This window comes from Carassius carassius, chromosome 42 (assembly GCF_963082965.1).
Source record: "Carassius carassius chromosome 42, fCarCar2.1, whole genome shotgun sequence".
NCBI lineage: Eukaryota > Metazoa > Chordata > Actinopteri > Cypriniformes > Cyprinidae > Carassius > Carassius carassius.
In genome coordinates this window covers 9,862,256-9,885,832 of record NC_081796.1, presented here as the reverse complement: position 1 = coordinate 9,885,832, position 23,577 = coordinate 9,862,256, and the positions used below count along the sequence as shown (strand labels likewise).

Genomic DNA, 23,577 nt, shown 5'->3' with positions numbered 1-23,577 from the left:
AGGTTTCTTGACCTGTTTCCCATGTATGAAGCAAATCTGCAGGACCGGGCAGTTTTTAGCAATGTGGTCTGGAAATTCAGCTTATCATCAATAACAACTCCAAGGTTTCTGGTTTTGAAGAAATTATGGTTGATGACCCTAACTGGAAGGTGAAATTTTGATAAAGTGATGGGTTTTTTGAAACCACAAGCAGTTTTTCCTAGCCAGATTGAGTTGAAGGTGATGGTCTGTCATCCAACAAGAAATCTCTGTTAGACATACTGAGATGCGAGCAGCTATCGTCTGATCATCAGAATGGAATGGGAGGTAGAGTTCAGTGTCATACAGTGATATGAAAAGTCATGTTTCTGAATGACAGAACCTTGAAATGCCATGTAGACAAATAGAAGTGGTCCAATAACTGAGCCCTGAGGCACCCCAGTAGCTAGATGTTGCAACTTGGACACCTCACCCTCTCTAAGATACCTTGAAGGACCTATCTGAGAGTTAAGACTCAAACCACTGGCGTGTGGTTCCTGAGATGCCATTTTCCAATAGGGTTGAAAGAAGAATCTGGTGGTTCACCATATCAAAAGCAGCAGATAGATCCAGCAAAATAAGTTTTGGAAGCTGCTCTTGGCAGTCATAGGGCTTCAACAACTGAAAGCAAAACAGTCTTGGTCAAATGTCCACTTCTGAGGCCAGATTGGTTGCTGTCCAGGAGGTTGTTCTGTATGAGAAATGCAGAGACTTGGTTGCACACAACTCGTTCAAGTGTTTTTACAATGAAAGGTAGAAGTGAAACCGGTCTGTAGTTCTCTAAAGGAGTTGGGTCAAGAGTGAGTTTCTTAGGAAATGGGGTTATACAAGCCTGAAAAACACCAGTGTGAAGGGATGTGTTAACGATGTGAGTGAGAGTAGGTACAATGGCAGGAGAAATGGCTTGAAAAAGATGAGATGGAATACTATCAAGTGGACAAGTAGTAGGATGATCGGAAAGGATGAGTTTAGAGATTTCTGCCTCAGAGAGTGGAAAGAAGGATGTAAACGAGTGTATGTTTGCTTGTAATACGTTTTTGACAGTTTTTGGTGTGGCAAATTGTGCACTGAGGTTTGTAATTTTATTAATGAAGAATGTGGCAAAGTCGTCAGCTGTTAGAGTTGATGAAGGAGGGGGAGGAGGAGAAGAACAAAGGAGGGAGGAGAATGTTTTTAAAGAGCATGTGAGAGTTAAAGAGAGGAACAATCGGTATACATTAAGGTGAGTAGGATTTTGTGATTTGCACCATACTATTTCTGCATATTCCATACTCGTTCCTTTTCTTCTTGCACACAGCTTTCAAGAGTATACTCATCCACAGATGAGCACGGACAGATGAGCTTGACACATGCACAGTACCACAGGGTACACGGCTGTCCACGGCCCTCTAGATGAGAAAAATAATGTAATGCTGATGGTGCGCGGACAGCCGAAGTATACTTTGGCCTTTACGTGATCGGTAATTGGATTGATTTTTGCCTAATTGCAACTCTCTGTTCTGGACTTGCACAAACGGTGTTGCAATTCAATCATTTTCCTAAATGTCATTTATGTAAAAATATGACATCTGTTAATACCTGTTAACACAGCCCAGAGATGCTGAAGACGGATGCATAGAGAAAAAATACTGTAGCAGGCAGATCACTCACGGTTCATGATACACAATCTATAGTGTTTCGGAGGGGAACTGACTGTTTTCTGAACAGTTTACGGGGTATTTTCTTTTCATCTTGTCTCTGTATAGTTCATATTAAAGCAGTGTTTCAGCGCAGCTTTGTTTACAGCCGTACCCAAGGAAACGTTGTATCTGGTGTTCCAGAGGAGCCTCCTGCAGTCAGAAAGTGAATATGCATCTCATTCAGAGCTTCTGCTGTTTGTTTCATTCAGGTTTGTAGTATAATTTCACAAAGCTTGTCAGAAAATTCAGTTTTTGCTTTAAATTGGGTTATTATTAACCTGTTAGCCTGCACCCTGACCCGGGCATCCTCAACATCCCTCAATTCACACGTGTCAGTGTTTACGAATATATTAAATGAAATGGGACAAATTTATTCTTGACAAACTATATAACATTATCAAGATCTAAGCCTCAAGCATCAACGACAGATCACTGTGAGTTATTCCATGACACAAACAGTTCTGTCGCTGAAGAACTGAAACGTAAACAAAGAAATTATGATCCATATTACAATGTTATTGCTTCGTTGGACTAAACGTGCTCCATGAGATGTCATTCAGTGGACCCTTACCTTCCTAACTAAACCGGGAATTACAGCTGTGGATGTGTTTATGACTCATTATTACGATGGATCTGGTATGTACAGCGTTTCCATTGTTCATGTTTTTATGTGTACTGCTTACACAAATGTAGCAAATACAGTCTTTATAAGCTTTCCATTGAAAAACAGCAATCTGTCGTCGATGCTTGAGGCTTAGATCTTTAAAATGATACATAGTTTGTCAAGATTAAATTTGTCCTGTTTCATTTAATCTATTCGTAAACACTGACATGTGCGAGTTAAAAAAAATGTTTAGTTTGAAAAATAAACTAATTCTGTTTCTAATAGTATGTTGCTCAAAAACAAAATATATTGTGTCCAGAGGATTTTTCTTTTTTTTACCCATTCATTTAAAAATAACACATTTTAGAGCTGTAACAACAATACTGTGAAACCGTGATATTTTTGCTTAAGGTTATCATACAGTCAAAATCTCATACTGGTCCATGCCTAGGTTCAACACTCTTCACCAATAAAAAACAACAACAATGAAGCACAATTGTTAGTTTATTATTATTTTGCTTATTAGTATAGTTGAACTGGATCATCAAAAGTCAGCAGCAAAGACATTAGTTAATAAAATGGGATTAGATACATTTATGTTATTTAACATATTTAATTATTGCAGGTTTGAGTCATATTCTGAGTTTGCATTTCACGGTTTTAATTAATTTTGACGAATACTAAATCTGTTTTTTTTTTTTGCGAGTAGGATGAATTCATGCACATTCATTTTTAGTCTACAACTACATCATGTTCACACAGTGCACACAATGCCTCAGTAGTTCTGATTTCTCCCAATATGGGGACAGGAGACTTGTCAGTCAATAAATGGGAAAACAAAATAGCTTGTGTTACTTTATTGAAAAACGTTTTTGCACCTTTAACATCATACATACAGTACAGACCAAAAGTTTGGACACACCTTCTCATTCAAAGAGTTTTCTTTATTTTCATGAATATGAAAATTGTAGATTCACACTGAAGGCATCAAAACTATGAATTAACACATGTGGAATTATATACATAACAAAATAGTGTGAAACTGAAAATATGTCATATTCTAGGTTCTTCAAAGTAGCCACCTTTTGCTTTGATTACTGCTTTGCACACGCTTTACATTCTCTTGATGAGCTTCAAGAGGTAGTCACCTGATATGGTCTTCCAACATTCTTGAAGGAGTTCCCAGAGATGCTTAGCACTTGTTGGCCCTTTTGCCTTCACTCTGCGGTCCAGCTCACCCCAAACCATCTCGATTGGGTTCAGGTCCGTTGACTGTGGAGGCCAGGTCATCTGGCGCAGCACCCCATCACTCTACTTCTCGGTCAAATAGCCCTTACACAGCCTGGAGGTGTGTTTGGGGTCATTGTCCTGTTGAAAAATAAATGATGGTCCAACTAAACGCAAACAGGATGGAATAGCATGCCGCTGCAAGATGCTGTGGTAGCCATGCTGGTTCAGTATGCCTTCAATTTTGAATAAATCCCCAACAGTGTCACCAGCAAAGCACCCCCACACCATCACACCTCCTCCTCCTCCTCCATGCTTCATGGTGGGAACCACCTTTTCTGCGTTGCACAAAGACACGGTGGTTGGAACCAAAGATCTCAAATTTGGACTCATCAGACCAAAGCACAGATTTCCACTGGTCTAATGTCCATTCCTTGTGTTCTTTAGCCCAAACAGGTCTCTTCTGCTTGTTGCCTTTCTTTAGCAGTGGTTTCCTAGCAGATATTCTACCATGAAGGCCTGATTCACACAGTCTCCTCTTAACAGTTGTTCTAGAGATGTGTCTGCTGCTAGAACTCCGTGTGCCATTGACCTGGTCTCTAATCTGAGCTGCTGTTAACCTGCAATTTCTGAGGCTGGTGACTCGGATGAACTTATTCCGCCGCAGCAGAGGTGACTCTTGGTCTTCCTTTCCTGGGGCGGTCCGCATGTGAGCCAGTTTCTTTGTAGCGCTTGATGGTTTTTGTGACTGCACTTGGGGACACTTTCAAAGTTTTCCCAATTTTTCGGACTGACTGACCTTCATTTCTTAACCCTCTGGAGTCTAAGGGTATTTTTGGGGCCTGGAGAAGTTTTGTCATGCCCTGACATTTGTGCTTTTTTCAGTTTCTTATAAATATCTAAATGGGTAAAGTCTAATCTCACTGTAATCAGCACAAACTGGGCTATAATAATATAAGAAATGCATGTATGTACATGATTGTGTTTTTGAGAAAAAAAATATTATGCGTGGTTAGTGAAAAACTAAAAATGTTAAAACACTTGAATAAGGCAAAAAAACACATAAAGAACAATGGTTCCCGGGATTTTTGAGAACTGGAGCTTGTAGCCTAGAATTTTTCTTTCTAAATGATGTGAAAATCATCTTGTTTACTCACTCACAGAGAACAATATATTGATTTAAATTTTCTAAGACACTTTTTGTTGGTAAAAGTCATATGCGAGTAGGCGTCAACTACCATGAATATCATTGTGATTTACACCTGAGAAGACAAAGGCCTGCATAATGAGCTGCATAATGAGCCATTCAGTCATCTGTGCCACTGAGAGGAAGGAGTTACAAGAAAGAATGCAAGAACAAAATAAATCTATATAATTTTATGTTTGTAGTTTATTTAGAATATATTTAATTATCCCACAACATAATTTAATATCCACTTGGGGGTGCAGTTAAACAGTTTATTAGAAACAATCAAAGCTGACTTTCAAACAAATTGTTTGGCATCCTTACTCCAGTCACACAATCCTTCAGAATCCTTTTAACAATCTTATTTTCTACAAAAAAAACATTTATTGTTATTATTATTATCATTATTATTAATGTTGAAAAGAGCTGAGAATATTTTTCTGGGTTTTTAGGGGGAATAAATTGAAAGAAAAGCATGTTTTTACATTTGTGACAGTTATCTATTTGTTACATTTATATTATTTACATCAAGCTTTTGAATGGTATAGTATTGTATATTGTTATTGAAACTTCATAATGTTTCACTTGATTACTATACATTTAGTCAGGAATTATAGTTTGGAAAAAGTATTTGGAAAAAGTCTAACTAGTAAAATGTTTACACGTTATGTGAAAACTAGTACAAGTATATAAATAAATAAAAAGAGACTTACTCATGTTTATGATCTCTGCTGAATAAAGTGCTGCATTCTTTTTTTCTGAGGAAATCCATTTCTCAAATCCTCAACCACATGACATCTTTTTGGGGTGAATTATGTCTTATTCCTCTCATCGCGAAGCAAACAGTAAAATAAACACTTGAAGAACAGGCTCGCTGCTTTTTCTTCTGTTATGGGCGTATTCAAGCCGCGCGCTTCAGTTTGAATCTGAATAGCGCGTTCAGCGCGGGGGCGTGGTCACATTAGATATAATGAAGGGAGACTTGAAAAACAGACATCGCGTTGTTTTCATATGGATTACTTTATCACAGAATATCTGTTTTCGGCGGCACTTGTTTAGTTTAAAAATAGACATGTCAAGCTTTCTATAGATATCTCCCCCATGTATTTTCGTTGAGTATTCACGGAGTTACAGTTCATTTTAATGACTTGTTTGTAAATGAAGATAAGCGCAGACAAAGGCTGCAGACAGCACACCTTGTTTGTTATCTTTATTTTATAAGTGCACAAAGTTTTGTTGTTATTATGTCTGTATCCAAAAAAAGTAGACCCTTTACAGATTCGATTGATGTATTGCTCTTATCTGTACGATTAAAACTGAAAGTGTAATTTAAGGTCTTTTCGGGGTTATCAGGAGAAAATGACTCAAAACGCGTATCCGCGTTAATCGACTCGAAAGGGTTAAAGTAATGATGGCCACTCGTTTTCCTGTACTTAGCTGCTTTTTCTTGCCATAATACAAATTCTAACAGTCTATTCAGTAGGACTATCAGCTGTGTATCCACCTGACTTCTGCACAACACCGCTGATGGTCCCAACCCCATTTATAAGGCAAGAAATCACACTTATTAAACCTGACAGGGCACACCTGTGAAGTGAAAACCATTTCAGGTGACTACCTCTTGAAGCTCATCAAGAGAATGCCAAGAGTGTGCAAAGAGTGGTGCCATAGACTTGCGGTGTTAGAAGCAGCAGCAGAATAATAATGTCAATGATTTCAATAGGTGCCTACGACCTTCTGTGCTTGGCCCCTAATAATAAATCCGCTGGAGTCGTACCTTGCACAGACGCACAGAAGCACAGAAGGTCGTACCTTGGTGCTTGGCCCCTAAATATAGCTGCAAGCAGCGATTACTGGGGTTAAAGTACTTTCTCCAGGAAAGACTGGCGGGGTAACAGGGGCCAGCAACCCCTGTTGCAGCACTCACAAGAGGGCACCTAGCAAGTTACAGAACCTACAAATGAACAATACCCCCAGAGTCTCCCGAGAGGGGGAGGGGGGTGAGAGGCTCACCAGGACAGATTCAAGGCTAATGACAAGGACAGTGACACTGACGCAGAGAAGGCTCAGACAAACCACCTTGCACCGGAAATGAAATGCAGCAGCAGAAGAATCTTTAAAGGCGTAAGAGGGCTCAAAATACACCAGAGCAAGACCACGTGCGGACAAGGACGGACGCAGGCACACCGCTCAGACAAACGGTCTGGTGAGACAGTTTGTCAGGAGAACCCTAGGCAGGAAGCACACCATAGTCCTAGTGATCTCTCAGTGCCGGAAATCCACCAAGATCGCACGAGAGCCTCTAACGCCATTCCAGAAAGCCAACCCCAGCCAAAAAAGGAAAGAATCAAGTGGCCCAAAATGAGTGAAGGGAAGGAGTGGTCCATGTTGGATGAAGATCTGGACAAAGTGCTTGGAGCAGTTCAAGCAGGATCAGAAGAAAGAAAGGTGGATTTACTGAAAGCCTTCACCTATAATGTGGCAAAGGAACGCTTTGGAACAGTGCCAAGGAAACAGAATAAAGCAAGACCAGAAAATCAGGAAAACAGAAGAGAAAGAAAGATCAAACAACTTTAGGAAGGAGATCAAAACCCTGAGGAAGCAATTCAAACTGGCAAGCACAGGAGAAAAAGGAATAAAAGAGCTGACAGCCAGCATCCGCGAGCAGCTCATCAGAATAAGAAGAGCCGAGAGGTTCAAGAAGAAGCGGAAGAAGCAGGAAGCCGCTCGAGCCCAGTTTATAAAGGATTCTTACCACTTCACCAAATCACTTCTGGGGGAGGCGAGGTCTGGGACTCTAACAAGTTCCAAAAATGTGGTGGAGCAATCTGTTGAGGAGGCATTCAGTGACCCTACAAGAGACGATGCCCTGGAAGGAAATCATGGGCTTATTAACATTGAAAAACAAAAACAAAATCCCTAAGCATAGAGTGTCCATCATGGAGAGAGGTTCAAGAGGTAGTCAAGCACGCAAGATCATCTTCTGCTCCAGGTCCCAGCGGTATACCGTACAAAGTACACAAAAAATGCCCCAAGCTCCTCTGAAGGCTATGGAAGCTTATGCGGGTAATTTGGTCCAAGGGAACCATTCCAACAAGCTGAAGAAGGGCGGAAGGGTGCTTTGTACCTAAAGAACAGGGATCCACACAGATCAGCCAGTTTCGAACTATTTCCCTACTTAGCGTGGAGGGAAAGATTTTCTTTGCCATGCTTGCAAAGAGAATGAGCGCTTACATGAGCCAGAATGGAAATATTAACACCTCTATCCAGAAGGGTGGTGTCGAAGGGTTTTCCGGATGCTTGGAGCATACAGGGGTACTCAGCCAACTTATCCAAGAAGCAAAGGAGAAGAAAGGCAGCCTAACTGTTGTCTGGCTTGACTTTGCAAACGCATATGGGTCTATTCCCCATAACTTGATCCAAGTCGCTTTGGACTACTACCATATCCCATATGACAGTGCTTCTCAATCTTTTTTCAATAACGTACCCCCTATCAAATTTTTTCTCAGCCAAGTACCCCCTGACCGGCCCCAATTATTTGAGATGGAAAAAAAAGCTATGACTACGATGTAGTGATGTGCCATCATTATGAGATTTATTAAACAATGTAAATAATAAAACATTTGCAATAAACATTTGCAATAATTAACAATGTATATTTACTGATAACGCAGTTATCCCCCTTGACTGGCCCCAAACATGTTTGATAAAAGAAACCTATATAAATAATATATATATATATATATATATATATATATATATATATATATATATATATATATATATATATGTATGTATGTGTGTGTGTGTGTGTGTGTGTGTATGTATATATGATGTGTATAACATTTTAGCTCAAAAACACTTGTAACAATAAACAACAAACTAAGTTACACTTATAATTTAGTGCGAAACATGTGCTTGTGCTTCACTGAGGATCTTGGTCATTCTCGGTGGTAGGGAGGAAACAGCAGATCAGAGTCTTTTCCAGGCCCAGTCTGTTTCTCTGCTTTGTTTTGATCACGGTCATTGCAGAAAATGAGGCCTCACACAAATATGTGGATCCAAAGGGCAGTAGCTGCTGCAAAGCTTTTTCTCCCAGCTCAGGGTACTCCTTTTTTACACACACCCAAAACTGTGTTACAGTGGAGTTTTCATATTTCATCCGTAGGCCATAGTCAGATGACACATCCAAGAGTTTTTCCTGGTGACAGAGAGGGAGCTTGTTTCGGCTTTCTTCTGACAAAAGAAATGGGTTTCTCACCCAACTGAGCTGTGCAGATTTCTCCTCCATATCAGGAAAGTATGAGTTAAAACTCACAATCAGCTTGGCCAAATGTTCCTCTATGATGGACTTCACTGGTGCTCTCTCCACATCTTCCCTGGAGAGGAAAGCATCCACCTGAGAAAAGCAGGTGAGATCCCCCTGTACACATGCCCGTTTCCACAACTCTGCTTTCTTCAGAAAACCACCCACGTTATCATACAGATTCAGAACGTGGGTGTCCTTGCCCTGCAGACACACATTCAGCTCATTCAATTTACTGAATATATCTGCCAGATAGCACAGCATTGCAAGCCAATCTTTATCTTCAAACAGGGTGGCATATGGAGATCTTTGCTCTGACAAAAAGGTGTGCACCTCCACCCGTAGTTCCAGCAGCCTGCTCAGTATCCTCCCTCGAGATAGCCAGCGCACTTCTGTGTGTAGCAGCAGTTGCGTGTGTTCTGCTCCCATGTCCTCACAAAGGCGGTCAAACAGTCGTGCATTGAGTGGCCTTGACTTAATAAAGTTAATCACTTTAATGCTGTCATTCAAAACTTCATGCAAAACAGGACTTATATTTTTGGATGCCAGTGCTTCCCTGTGTATGATACAGTGATTCCACTGCACTTCTGGATGTTTACTTCTAATACGCGTCATGAGCCCTTTAACACGGCCTGTGATTGACGCGGCTCCGTCAGTGCATACACTCTTGCAGTTTCTCCAGTCCAGCTCGTTTTCAATGAAGAAATTATCCACAACATTAAAAAGGTCCTTTCCCATTGTTTTCCCCTCTAAGCTCTTGCAGAAAAGTACATTTTCATAAATGTCGTCAATATCCACATACCTCACAAACGCAATGAGCTGTGCCTTGCCACTGACATCGGTCGACTCATCAAGCTGGAGTGAAAATGCTTCGCCAAGTTTTCCCACAACTTGTTCAACAATATCCGCTCCCATTCTATCTATTCTGCGGGAAACGGTGTCATTAGACAAAGGCACCGTTTTTATTTTATCCGCGGCATTTTTGTCCAGCATTGTCTCAGTTAATACAACGGCGGCTGGGAGTAACAGGTCCTCAGCGATCGTGAACGGCTTTTTTGCTTTAGCCACGAGCAGTGACACCGCATATGACGCCTGAAGTGCTTTGGCTGATGTTGTGGAGACTTTTCGCATTGTTTCCTGCGATGATCTAAACTCAGCAAGTTTTCTCTTGAAAAAATCAGGTGGCTTTCCAACATGACACTGATGTTTGGTGTTGAGATGTCTCTGCAGGTGCGCCGGTTTCATCGAGCTGTTTGCTAGTTTCTCCCCACAGAAAAAACACAATGCTTGGGGAGGGTTGCCGTTTGTTGCCGTGAATCCCATCAAAACATACCCCTCCTGATATTGACGGTATTTTGTTGGGTCCACTTTGGCTTTCTTTTTTTCTTCATCCTCCCTGTTCTCCGCTGTAGTAGTGCTACGTTTTAACCAGGATTTCATTTATGTCTGTTTATTTAGCAGCTAAGCAACTGATTTCCCGCTCGGCGTGATTAAAAAATTCTTCTTCTCTGATTTAATGTTAGGTATTTACAATCACATTTAAAATAGAAATATTTTATTTAAAGATGTGGTTAACATTTTATTAAACTTATTTTCGTAATCATGGATGATTTTGTATCTTTTAAATTAATTTATTAAAATTTATTAATTTAATTTTTTTTGTTTTTTTTTATAAATCTCACGTACCCCCTACAGTACCGCAACGTACCCCTGGGGGTACGCGTACCCCCATTTGAGAATCACTGCCATATGACATCCAGAGTATGATAACCAGCTACCTGAGAGACATCAAACTACAATTCCAGTTTGCTAAGTTCATGACAAAGTGGCAGCCAGTGGAGAAGGGGATAGTGCCAGGATGCACAATCTCACCCATCTTGTTCATTATGAGAATGAACCTGATCATAAATGCAGCGAGTACAAAGTCAAGAGGGCCGAAGACTGCAGCAGGATGTCAGTAACCAGCAATTAGGGCATTCATGGATGACCTTACCGTGATAACACCAACTCGCGTGCAGGCAAGATGGGTCCTGGCAGAATTGGATTGCATGGCCACTTGGACAAAGATGGTCTTCAAGCCAAAAAAATCAAGGATCCAGGTGATCCAAAAGGAAAAAACAACTAGAAAGTTTAAGCTAATTGATCAAGGGGAAGAGATCCCGAACATCCAGGGGAACCCAATTAGATGCCTTGGAAAGTGGTATGATGATTCCCTGTCAGACAGAGACAGCATCTCCAGCACCGGAAAGCAAGTTGAAGAATGGTTGGAAAAGATTGATAAGCCGGGCCTGCCTGGGAAGTACAAGTGCTGGATCTACCAACATGGCCTGCTCCCGAGACTCATGTGGCTTCTCACAGTATGTGAGGTGCTTCTATCCACTGTAGAAGCGATGGAGAGGAAGTTCAACAAGCACCTTAGAAGATAGTTGGGAATACCCCCGGGTTTTACATCCTTGGGGCTCTACATGAGGTCGGACCAGCTCCAGCTTCCACTGTCATCTGTGGTGGAGGAGTTTAAAGTCGACAAATGCAGACAGTCCCTGACATATAGGGACTCTCAAGACCAACTCACCAGAGAAGCAGGAGTCAGGACAAAATCTGGCTGTAAGTGGGCCACCAGCACAGAAATCAACCAGGCAGAATGTTCCCTTATGACCAAAGATATCATCGGAAATCCTTGCATTGGAAGACAGGGTCTAGGAACAGCATATTTTCAGCAGTGGTCAAAGTCCACCCCTAGGGAGAAAAGAACCATGATCTTGGAACCTCCCTAAGAGAGCAATCACATGGAGTGAATCTATGGTGGCTGGAGCCCTTCTGTATGTCCTTTCTACTCCGAGCAGTGTACGACACCTTGCAAACCCCAGTCAACTTGCACAGGTGGGGGATGAGAGAGGACCCACTGTGCAGGTTGTGTGGTGGGAAAGGAACAATGGCCCACATTCTGTCAGGTTGTAAGACCGCATTGACACAGGGGAGATATAGGTGGCGCCATGACAAGGTGTTGGCAGTGCTTGCAGACATCCTGGAGCAAAAAAAGGAGGAAGAAACAGCTAGCCAAAGCAAGACTACTGTTGAGCAGCATCGCCTTTGTGAAAGAGGGCCAAAGACCTGTCATCCACAGCCAAGCCAGGCAGAATCTCCTGCAGTCAGCCCAGGGATGGGAAATGGAGGTAGATCTCGGCAGGAAACTCCACATCCCTGAGGTGGTATTGTCCACAACTCTTAAGCCTGACATCATCATGTCGTCTCCAGGGGGAGAGAAGATCATTATGGTGGAGTTAATGGTGCCATGGGAGGAGGGCTGTGAGGAAGCTGCAGAGAGGAAAAAAGCCAAATATCAGCAGCTTGTCCAAGACTGCCGGGACAAGGGGTGGATGGCGTGGCTGATGACGGTGGAAGTCGGATGTAGGGGATTCCCGGCTCAATCTGCATGGAATCTACTGACAAAGGTTGGATTGAGAGGCCACTTGAGGAAAGCAGCCATTCGTAGGCTGGGAGAAGCGTCTGAGAGAGCCTCCTGTTGGCTCTGGCATAAGAGAGAGGACACAAGCTGGAAGCCTGGAGGTGAGGGGCAGTGACCTGGCCAGTCACTGCTGACTTCCCAACTGGAGGGTGTTGTGGTTAAGGGTCAAAACACCCAGTGAAGGTTGGGAACCACCTGATGACCTCTCTCCCAGGCCAAGGCTTCATCCATTAGAAAAGGGTGTATGGCAGCATCGTAGATGTATTTTACAACAGGCATTTAAGCACATAGGGTAAAAGACTTAGTGTTAACATGGCTGTAGCCACCTAAATCAATGATTATTATTATTTTTTAAATGCAGGCAATGATGATGATTTTAAGTTCAACATTTTTTTTTTTTTTGATAATTATTTATCTTGAGAGTCCAGAGAATATTACTGCAGTGGTTTGGTTCTAATCAGGCGAACAACCTAGGACTAGTTCGCAAAAGTAAGTTTTTAACATATTTATTAATAATTAAACAATTTGATTGACAGCAATGATTCTTGTGGCAAAGTTGTGCATTATCAGGAGATCTATCAAATAATATGCTTACTGTGTGGATATGTGAAACACATGATTACAGACCCAAAAAATTCTTAGCGCCAACTAGTGGCCGATTTCTTTCAAAATTCTTACAGACCTTTACGGCTTTATGAGTCGAACATGCCCACCGTGTTTCGTTCCGATAGACCATTGTTAACCTTGTTTAATAGGTGCTTAAACTTGTTTGGCCAATGGCGCCATGTTTTTTTTAGATATGCAAATGTCCTCATAGGCACTTGTGCAACTTTGGACCAAGACACTGCATAACAATTTTCATGCCGATCAGACTATATACGAGGGAATATATATGGGGAAGTCGTGGCCTAATGGTTAGAGACTCGGATTCGCAATCGAAAGGTTGTGAGTTCAAGTCTCGGGCCGGCAGTAATTGTAGGTGGGGGGAATGCATGTACAGTGCTCTTTCCACCTTCAATACTACGACTTAGGTGCCCTTGAGCAAGGCACCGAACCCCCAACTGCTCCCCGGGCACCGCAGCATAAATGGCTGCCCACTGCTCCGGGTGTGTGTTCACAGTGTTTGTGCGTGTTCACTGCTCTGTGTGTGTGCACTTCGGATGGGTTAAATGCAGAGCACGAATTCTGAGTATGGGTTACCGTACTTGGCTGAATGTCACGTCACTAATGGTTCTTCTGTATTGCACCCCCAAGTGGCAGACCTGCGTTTTTTTTTATTTGACCAAAGATTGAGTTCATACACGTGTACAGAGTTTGGTGAAGATATCGCATTCCATTCAAGAGTTATACGTCAATAAACATTTGGCGTTTCGCATGAAAATTGAAATTTCTAATTTTTTAAAATATTATTGATATTCAATGTCCACAGAATAGTTCTGCCGTGGTTTGGTTCCATTAGTGCGAAAAACCTAGGACTAGTTTGCAAAAGTAGGTTTTGTATATAATTACATTTTGCGGGAAAGAAACGTGCGTCGTAGAGAAAATCGTTGTACTGCACTTTTGTTCGTGTTGACCCAAGGATTGCAACAATGTAAAATTGTTGAGCCTTCGACAAGTGGTGTACGAGTTAGGGCCAAAAATGTCTAAAATTTTCAGGGATGCACTAGTATCGGGACCAATACTGAGCTCTTGTACTCATACTTGTACTCGTTAAAATGCCCCGATACCAAACGCCGATACCACACAGCACGTGATGAGTGCCATATTCAAACAAAGAAACACCGACAACAGAACAAAAGACAGCAGAATGGAGTTATTAGAGATTAAGGTGGTTTACGTAGGTTATTTATGCAATGAATATAGTGTTAAACATTCAGTATTAACGCATGTATAGCTGACGTGCACAAGCAGATAAAGCACGCTGAGTGGATTGAGCGCGCAGCATTGGAGATGCGTGAGCTTGTCGAGTGAATATACATTTCATTACTGGAAAGTTTGTAGTTCGGTCGGGTATGTCAAAAACAAGTAAAACAAGGCACAAGTTACTTAACCCTCTGGAGTCGATTAACGCGAATACGCGTTATGAGTCATTTTCTCCTGACAACCCCGAAAATAACTTAAATTACACTTTCAGTTTTAATCGTACAGATAAGATCAGTACATCAATCGAATCCATAAAGGGTCTACTTTTTTTTGGATACAGACATAATAACAACAAAACTTTGTGAACTTATAAAATAAAGATAACAAACAGGGTGTGCTGTCTGCGGCCTTTGTCTGCGCTGATCTTCATTTACAAACACGTAATTAAAATGAACTGTAACTCCGTGAATACTCAACGAAGAGACATGAGAGAGATATCTATAGAAAGCTTGACATGTCTACTTTTAAACTAAACAAGTGCCACCAAAAACAAATATTCTGTGATAAAGTAATCCATATGAAAACAACGCGATGTCCGTTTTTCACGTCTCCCTTAATTATATCTAATGTGACCACGCCCCCGTGCTGAACGCTCTATTCAGATTCAAACTGAAGCGCACGGCTTGAATACGCCCATAACAGAAGACAACACAGCCAGACTGTTCAAGTTTTTTTATTTTACTGTTTGCTTCGCAATGAGAGGAATAAGACATAATTCACCCCAAAAAGATGCGATGTGGTTGAGGATTTGAGAAATGGATTTCCTCAGAAAAAAAGAATGAAGCACTTTATTCAGCAGAGATCATAAACAAGAGTAAGTCTCTTTTTATTTATTTACATACTTGTACTAGTTTTCACATAACGTGTAATTATTTTACTAGTTAGACTTTTTCCAAAGACTTTTTCCAAACTATAATTCCTGACTAAATGTATAATCAAGTGAAATATTATGAAGTTTCAATAACAATATACAATACTATACCATTCAAAAGCTTGATGTAAATAATATAAATGTAACAAATAAATATAACTGTAACAAATGTAAAAACAATGCTGTTCTTTCAATTTATTCCCCCTAAAAAAACCTGAAAAATATTCTCAGCTCTTTTCAACATTAATAAAAATAATAATAATGATAATAATAATAATAACAATAAATGTTTTTTGTTGTTGTAGAAAATAAGATTGTTAAAAGGATTTCTGAAGGATTGTGTGACTGGAGTAATGATCCAAAACAATTTGTTTGAAAGTCAGCTTTGATTGTTCCTAATAAACTGTTTAACTGCTCCCCATAGTGGATATTAAATTATGTTGTGGGATAATTAAATATATTCTAAATAAACTACAAACATAAAATTATATAGATTTATTTTTTCCTTTCTTTCTTGTAGCTCCTCCCTCTCTGTGGCACAGATGACTGAAAGGCTCATTATGCAGCTCATTATGCAGGCCTTTGTCTTCTCAGGTATAAATCACAATGATATTCATGATAGTTGATGCCTACTCGCATATGACTTTTACCAACAAAAATTGTCTTAGAAAATTTAAATCAATATATTGTTTTCTGTGAGTGAGTAAACAAGATGATTTTCACATAATTTAGAAAGAAAAATTCTAGGCTACAAGCTCCACTTCTCAAAAATCCCGGGAACCAATGTTCTTTATGTGTTTTATGGCCTTATTCATGTGTTTTAACATTTTTAGTTTTTCACTAACCACGCATAACATATTTTTCTCAAAAATACACGTACATACATGCATTTCACATATTATTATAGCCCAGTTTTTGCTGATTACAGTGAGATTAGACTTTACCCATTTAGATATTTACAGTCCCTGACAAAAGTCTTGTCGCTTATCTATTTTGTAGAAACACCTGCTATTAACCTGACTTTTAATTAATCAATTGGTGTTAGAAATAGCTCATATGAAAAGCTAAAAGCCTCCCAAATTATGTTTAATGCACAGAAATAAATTAGTTTCACTGAAAAAAGATTTATCATTTAATCAAGACAGAAAGGTCAAATTTTGGCAAGACAAAAGTTTTGTCGCCTATAGAGAAATTGAACAAATTTACTGCAAATACAAAAATATGTCAGCAAATTAAGTAGTGGTGCTGTGAGATCCAAATTTAATATCTTGTATGACTTCCATGAGCTTGAAGGACTTCATCCATGCGGTTTGGCAAGGATTCATACAATTTATTGATGAAGACATCAGGAATAGCAAAGAAAGCAGTCTTGCATTCCTCCCAGAGTTCATCAATATTCTTTGGTTTCGTCTTCCATGCTTCCTCTTTCATCCTACCCCACATATGCTCAATGATGTTCATGTCTGGTGACTGGGCTGGCCAATCCTGAAGCATCTTGATCTTCTTCGCCTTGAGGAACTTTGATGTGGAGATGGAAGTATGTGATGGAGCACCATCCTGCTGCAGAATTTGGCCTCTTTTATGGTTGGGAATATAAGAGGTAGTTAAGATTTCTTGGTATTTTAGACTATTGATGTTGCCTTCCACCCTGCAGATCTCTCGCACACCCCCATACTGGATGTAACCGCAGACCATGATTTTTCCGCCACCAAATTCACTGTTTTCTGGGTGAATCTAGGATCCATGCGGGCGGGCTCCAGTAGATCTCCTGCAATATTTGCGGTGACTGTGGTGTATTTCAACAGAAGATTCATCTGAAAAATCCACCTTCTGCCACTTTTCCAGTGTCCATCATTTTAGCAGGCTGTGGGCCTTGAAAAATGCCACAAAGTTTTTCAATTGTCTTTTGTTTAGTGCTGGCTTCTGCGCACTGATTCGACCATGGAGGCCATTCCGAGACAGAATCCGACAAACTGTTCTGGTTTACACAGGGACTTCAGTTGACCAGGTCTTGTGAAGCTCTGCTGCAGTGGAAAATGGGCTGGCCTTGGATTTTCGAGCCAACAAATGGTCCTCTTGAGCAGTTGTCTTGCAGGGTCTGCCTGACCTGGGCTTGTCAAAAACATCTCCAGTGTCTTCAAATGTTTTTTTTATCCTCTGTACTTGACGCTGAGACACATTGAAGGTGTCTGCCACATCAGCAGTGGATCTGGTCTCCAGCCTCTTGATAATCAAAACTTTAGTCTCAGGGTGACTCTGAGGCATGTTTGCAGAGGTCTAGTTGCAGTTGATGTGAAGGTGTAGTGTACTGGGGATGTTTTTATACACACCTGAGACCTAATTGATCCATTATTAGTCACAGGTGAAGCTCATATGACAAGGCGACAACACTTATGTCTTTGCAAAAATTGACTCAATGGGCTTTACCAAGCTATGAATATTAGAATACTTTTTGACAGTTTAGTTTTGCACTGAAACATTATTACAAAAGCTGTTGGGATTAAAATGAGTTGTAAAAAATTTCTTGATTAGAAATATATTTCAGCGGCACTTCAGGTCAATTTGTACACAAGCGACAAGACTTTTGTCAGGGACTGTATAAGAAACTGAAAAAAGCACAAATGTCAGGGCATGACAAAACTTCTCCAGGCCCCAAAAATACCCTTAGACTCCAGAAGGTTAACGGTAGGAAGAGAGAGAGAGAGAGATCGAGCACACTCACGCACGTCTGTTGAGTGATCTTTGACGTTCACTCAATTAGCACAAGCATATGGATTAAAACTAAATCATAAAAAAAGAACATTTATAGGGGCATTGACTATAAACAATTTATTTTTAACCTTAGGCATACATGACTTTCTGGCGAAATTGAACCTAGCAGCCTGTGTGTAATGCGCTAGGACCAGAGTCACCAACCCGTCGATCGAGGTCGACAAGTCGATCTTGGAAGCATTTTAAGTCAATCGCGAAGATTTTTTAAAATCTGAGAAAAAAAAAAGAAATATATATGTATACAATATATACAATTTTTTTTTTTTTTCATTATTATTTATTAATTTAAAATGCTCCATGTGTGAGCCTATTGTGTGTAGTAAATTGTGTCTAGGGGAGGGAGAGGGGTATATCTGTACAATCAAATAGCCTATAGTTTGCACATAATGACTGTAAAACAACCACTTTCTTTATACTTTCACCTGGCACCGCGAGCCTCCGCTGACTGCGCGCGCAACTCCCAAAACAGACGAGATATTTATACTTGACGCAACTGTTTTAGACTGAAAACCAGACCATACAACTGATTTAGACGCGTGTGCCAGTGTGATGAGATGTACTAATATCCGTCTGCTCTTATGTATGATTGTTTTAGGCCTGTAATTGATTGATTATTGAGGTAATAGGGGTGGCACGGTTCGCTAAAAAAACCCGAACCGTTCGGTTCACCACACACATAGCAACTGTAATATCATCTGTAATATGGCTTACTATAAATGGCACGTAAAAAAAACAGGGTTCAGCTAATAAATGTTTCTGTTGATGCATGCGCATTCTGCCTTCCCAGACATTACAAAAACATGAGAGGAAAAAAAAAACCCTGGACAAATCATTCACTCTTGTTCAACGCAAATGCTGTATATGAGCAGGAATTTATTCCGTCATCACCTGGGTGCTGATATCTGTGTTTAAACTCATTTAAGCTTTGTCAGTTTAAACATTTAAGAGCCAGAGGACACGAGCTCGCGCGTGCAGTGTGAAGATTTTTGCATGCGCTCATCCAAAGTGCACAAACCCGCGCCTCGGCATGCGTGCAAATATAAGCTCTCTCTGAAGTATTGTGTTTAAATGGACAAATTCACACAAAAATCATGTCAAAATGCCCGTCTTGGTACAGCAGACATAGCCAACTGAATGTAGGCCACTGTATCAGTGCATTCTCTTAAAGTGACAAGTCTTTATATTAATCGAACAGCAACAACAAAGAAATCACTCACTGCTCCTGATTAAAAAGCTTTTGTAACTTTAATAATGAACAATCATTAATTTATACAGTCAAATATGCGATGCTGTTTTACATTTGATTACTTTATTCAATTTCTGTGGCTAAAAATTAATGTAGGTCTGTAATTTCTGTGAAAATATTTTTGAAGAATTGAAGGTTGACTGTTGTCATAATATTTTGTATGATAGTTGCAATAACCTGAGTATTTCCATTTTGAAGTGTTTGAAATATGTTTTAAAAGGGAAAGTGAAACAGTGCATTATTGTCTTAGGCCTGTAATTGACTGATTATTGTGTTTATATACGAGTAATAAGCCTGTGGAAATACTTAATGTTATATTACTGTTGAAAATGTTGAATTATAGTTGCCAGTTTGTATAGTTATATACTATTTGTATAGTTAAATAATTTGCTAGTGACTAACAGGCAACAAGAATGTCAGAGCAGAACTTACATTGTGGCCCTTTTTCTTAATAATTTTCTGCAAGTGGTATATCTTGGTTTACATTTGGACTTTGGATGTGATCTTAGGCTCGAAAAGGTTGGTGAACATTGCGCTAGGCAGTGGTTTACTACTGTCCCTCTCGTTCTACACCAGTACAAATACATGCACGTGCTGCGCAAGTTTAGCTGTTTTGCACGTTTCAGATAAAAAAATAATTAAAAAAAATATCTTCTGTGTGTGAAAAATATCACAGGAGATTTATAACGAGTGGTTCCCTGCATTATTACAGCCAAGCACCTAATTACAGTACTAAGTCGCTGCAATGGAGCAGCTCTAATGCTATTAAATTACAGATGATGAACCATAGAGCAAATAAATTAAAGAAATTAACAAAAACATGTAAAATACATTTTAATGTGCATAATTAAGTGTGAAAATAACCGAAGGATATACAGTCAAACCAAAAATTATTCAGAGACCAGATATAATTTTTTATATTTTTTTTACTAGTGGGTGCAGGACACTATAGTTAATTTATGTAAGTAAGGATAGCATAATAAACTGTAACAAAAATTCTTCAAACATTGGAAACAGTAAAACTGATACAATTTTGGGACCAAAAATTATTCAGACCAAGTTTGGGGGAATAAAAATTGAAGTTCAGGTTTGCATGAACCTGTATGACAGCATGCTCAGGAGACTACAGACATTTTTTAATGCTATAAGGGGTTGCCTGACTAAGTATTGAAAGTTGTGGAAATACTGTCATACTAACAGCTGTCTCAATTTTTGGTTGATCGTAATCCATTACATACCTTTCTATCAAAGTTATCTAACATTATCAAGATGAATTTGTTCTAAAACAGTTTAACTATGAGTTCTTGTCATATTTTATTACGCTCTTCTAAACTATAGAGAATAAACTGTGATAATGTGAAATATTGAAGGTGTCTGAATACATTTTGTTTTGACTATGTAATGAATAAAGTCAACCAGCTAACATCATGCATACTATTTGTTTCTATACCCAATATTAAAAAAAAATACAAATGCAATAAAAAGTATCGGTATCGGGTGAGTACTGGAGAAAGTGGTATCGGTGCATCCCTAACATTTTTAGTTTTTTGTGCTGTAGTGCCCTCTTTAGTCCGATTGGGGCGAGTCTTTGGATCAGAGTAGCGAGCCATACTACTACGATCTGACAAAGTTTCAGCTGCCTAGGCCTTACGGTTTGGGCGGCACGATCAGTTTTAGAGAAGAGGAGTAATAATTAAAAAAATGAAATAAAATCCTAACAATTACAATACGGTTTCAGCACTGCATGCTTGAAACCCTAATAATAAAATGTGTGCATATTGTGACTAGTTTTAAAAAATCAAATAGTATTAAAAAAAAGTTAAATTTAACAAACATATTTAATGAATCTGCTGTAGTTAATGTGATCTTCGCTAATACCAGACAAATGACCCACAATGTTATGACATAGACTGACATCTAAATCAGTTGCCATGAGCAGACGTTGACAAATCACGTGTAAGAATCTATTGCAGAGAATACATTATGAAGTATGTGTCTGAACCACTAACAGGATTTAAAAGGAAATTTGTGGACCACTCCAACCATGACACACTTAAATAGAACTACTAATCAACAAAAGAACCAACAATTCTATGATCAACAATTATATGACTTTTTTTTAGCTATTCCGCTTTGTGCTATTACAGATTGAGATGTGGTGTCTTACCTCTGTGTAGTCAAAATCTGAGAGCGGAGCTATACTTTTGATGTACTCCGCTCTAGGCTGATTGGACGGGTTGGCGATTGACACCGGGGGTGTTAAGGTGCTCATAGCAGATACTATCGTCTGAAATATGGAAACAGAGCTGTTAAAGCAGGCTGAATGTGGGATAAATTAAATCCCAGTAACCACCAAAACACAACTCCTAGAGATAAAACAATTTTAATTTACAAAAAACACTTACGACAATTGCGTCCTTCACATTTTTCCGAATATCCAATATTTTTTGCTTCTTTTCTCTGAACGGAGTAGAAAGAAAATAGGACACAAGTGTCATTAAATAATAATCTCAAAATAAAGAGTGTAAAAAGAAATTATCCATAATTTACTAATGTGACTATAATATTACTCAAAGTCTGATCGAATCAATCTATTTATTATCTAACCGTTCTTTCTGCCATGAGATAAGGCCAAAGGATACTTCTCTAGGTAAACAACAGAAAACATTAGACTACATGCGCCAGAAATGCCGTCTTGGTACGCAGTTCATAAATGATGCTGAAAATGCTGCACACCTAACCCAAAAATGTTGTGGGGTCTCAAATTTGAGACTCAAAGAATTTTGCATGCGTCTATGATGACCAAAAATAAGGCCCAAAATGCTACACACGCCTATGATAACCAAAAATACTGTACAAGTAGGCTGCTCACGAGGTTTAACGTTAGCGACAGGCCATTGAAACGCACCCAACGCAGAGGCATCTGTCAACATTCTAACATAAATGCAGCATCCTTTATAATAAACACAGTAAAGGCCTGGTGTCAGTAAATAACGCTAAATAAACACACACTCACTCTGCGTTAAAGCCGTTGACGTGCAGAATCCGCATCTGTTTGACTATAGTGCTCTTCCCGGATTCCCCTGCGCCTTAAAAAGCATAGAAAAAAAAAGACATACGATGGTGCATAGTTGAAATATGAGCATTTCCAGGACCATGAAGAAATTATCCATCCATGATGATGATGATGAAGATGTAACGTTATCCACATGTCTGATCGAAGTTTGCTGACACACACACACACGCACACACACACACACATACATACGTATACATATACATATATATTATATATATATATATATATATATATATATATATATATATATATATATATATATATATATACATATATGTGTGTGTGTGTGTGTGTGTGTGTGTGTGTTACTAATGTATTGGTTATACAATCCCGTCTTACCTAATAAGAGAAGGCGGTGTGTGGCTTTGTACGCCTGTCTCTCTTTCTGTAACTGTTTCTCGATCTTTTTATTCGCCTCTCGTTGCGCCTTCTCGTCGATGCGCTGATCTTCTGTCTTGCTGTTACCCAAACATCCCATGTTCAAACGCCTCTCTCTCCCAAAATACACAGTAAATAATAATATCTAAAATGTCTCCTGTAATGATGATTTGAAGTGTATCGAGCTGATAAAAAGGGCGAGAAATCCGTGCGGCACGAGGAAAAAAAGGTTTTCGTTTTGCCTCCTTTTCACACACGAGCGACAGATTCAGTCGGATTTTCTCGACAAATTCATGATCAATATTTAAAAATCAGAGAAGTGGCTGAAACTCTGATCATCTGCCTCTTTCTTCCCTCGCTATTTTATGCTGTGATGTGTCTGTGTTTCTATGTCTTTAACTCAGCACTGCCTCTCTCTTCACTAACAGGAAGTGACACTCCACACTCAACCTGCTGATCCCAGGTCAGCGTCTCATTTCATCACTAAACTTACCTCACTGCATTTAAAGCTTATGCAATCACTTCATCATTAAAAAGTCGTAATTTATGTGAGTTTGTTACAGATCCTCTACTGTAGCTACTTAACAATACAACATAATCATACAATTTTTATATGATCAAATATCACATTATTTTTGCCAACATAAATTGTAATTAAAATAGTAATACATTAAATTACAACATATAAATCATGTGACATCTTGCCTCAACCTGATATGTTTTATATTAAAAAATAAATAAAAAATTAGTCCTGAGTACATTATTCATCACAAATTTGACTGCCAGGGTGGTATTTTGTGTTTACATGCAAATATAATGAAT

The 23,577-nt window shown here is 39.4% G+C and overlaps 1 protein-coding gene across 2 annotated transcripts in view; it reads right to left on the bottom strand.

Moving 5' to 3' along the window:
• The window catches only part of gnal (guanine nucleotide binding protein (G protein), alpha activating activity polypeptide, olfactory type), a 204,593-nt gene extending 181,429 nt beyond the window's left edge, over positions 1 to 23,164 (bottom strand). The window contains exons 1-4 of one of the 2 annotated variants that reach the window (XM_059535578.1): positions 22,717 to 23,164; positions 22,315 to 22,387; positions 21,704 to 21,758; positions 21,466 to 21,585 (exon numbers count right to left, since the gene is read on the bottom strand). In XM_059535578.1, the coding sequence (XP_059391561.1) occupies positions 21,466 to 21,585; positions 21,704 to 21,758; positions 22,315 to 22,387; positions 22,717 to 22,855 (387 nt within the window). In that variant the 5' untranslated portion in view covers positions 22,856 to 23,164. Of the gene's footprint in view, positions 1 to 21,465; positions 21,586 to 21,703; positions 21,759 to 22,306; positions 22,388 to 22,716 lie in introns of those variants that run through there. The other variant, XM_059535579.1, reaches the window with a different exon arrangement.
• Positions 23,165 to 23,577: the final 413 nt, after the last annotated feature.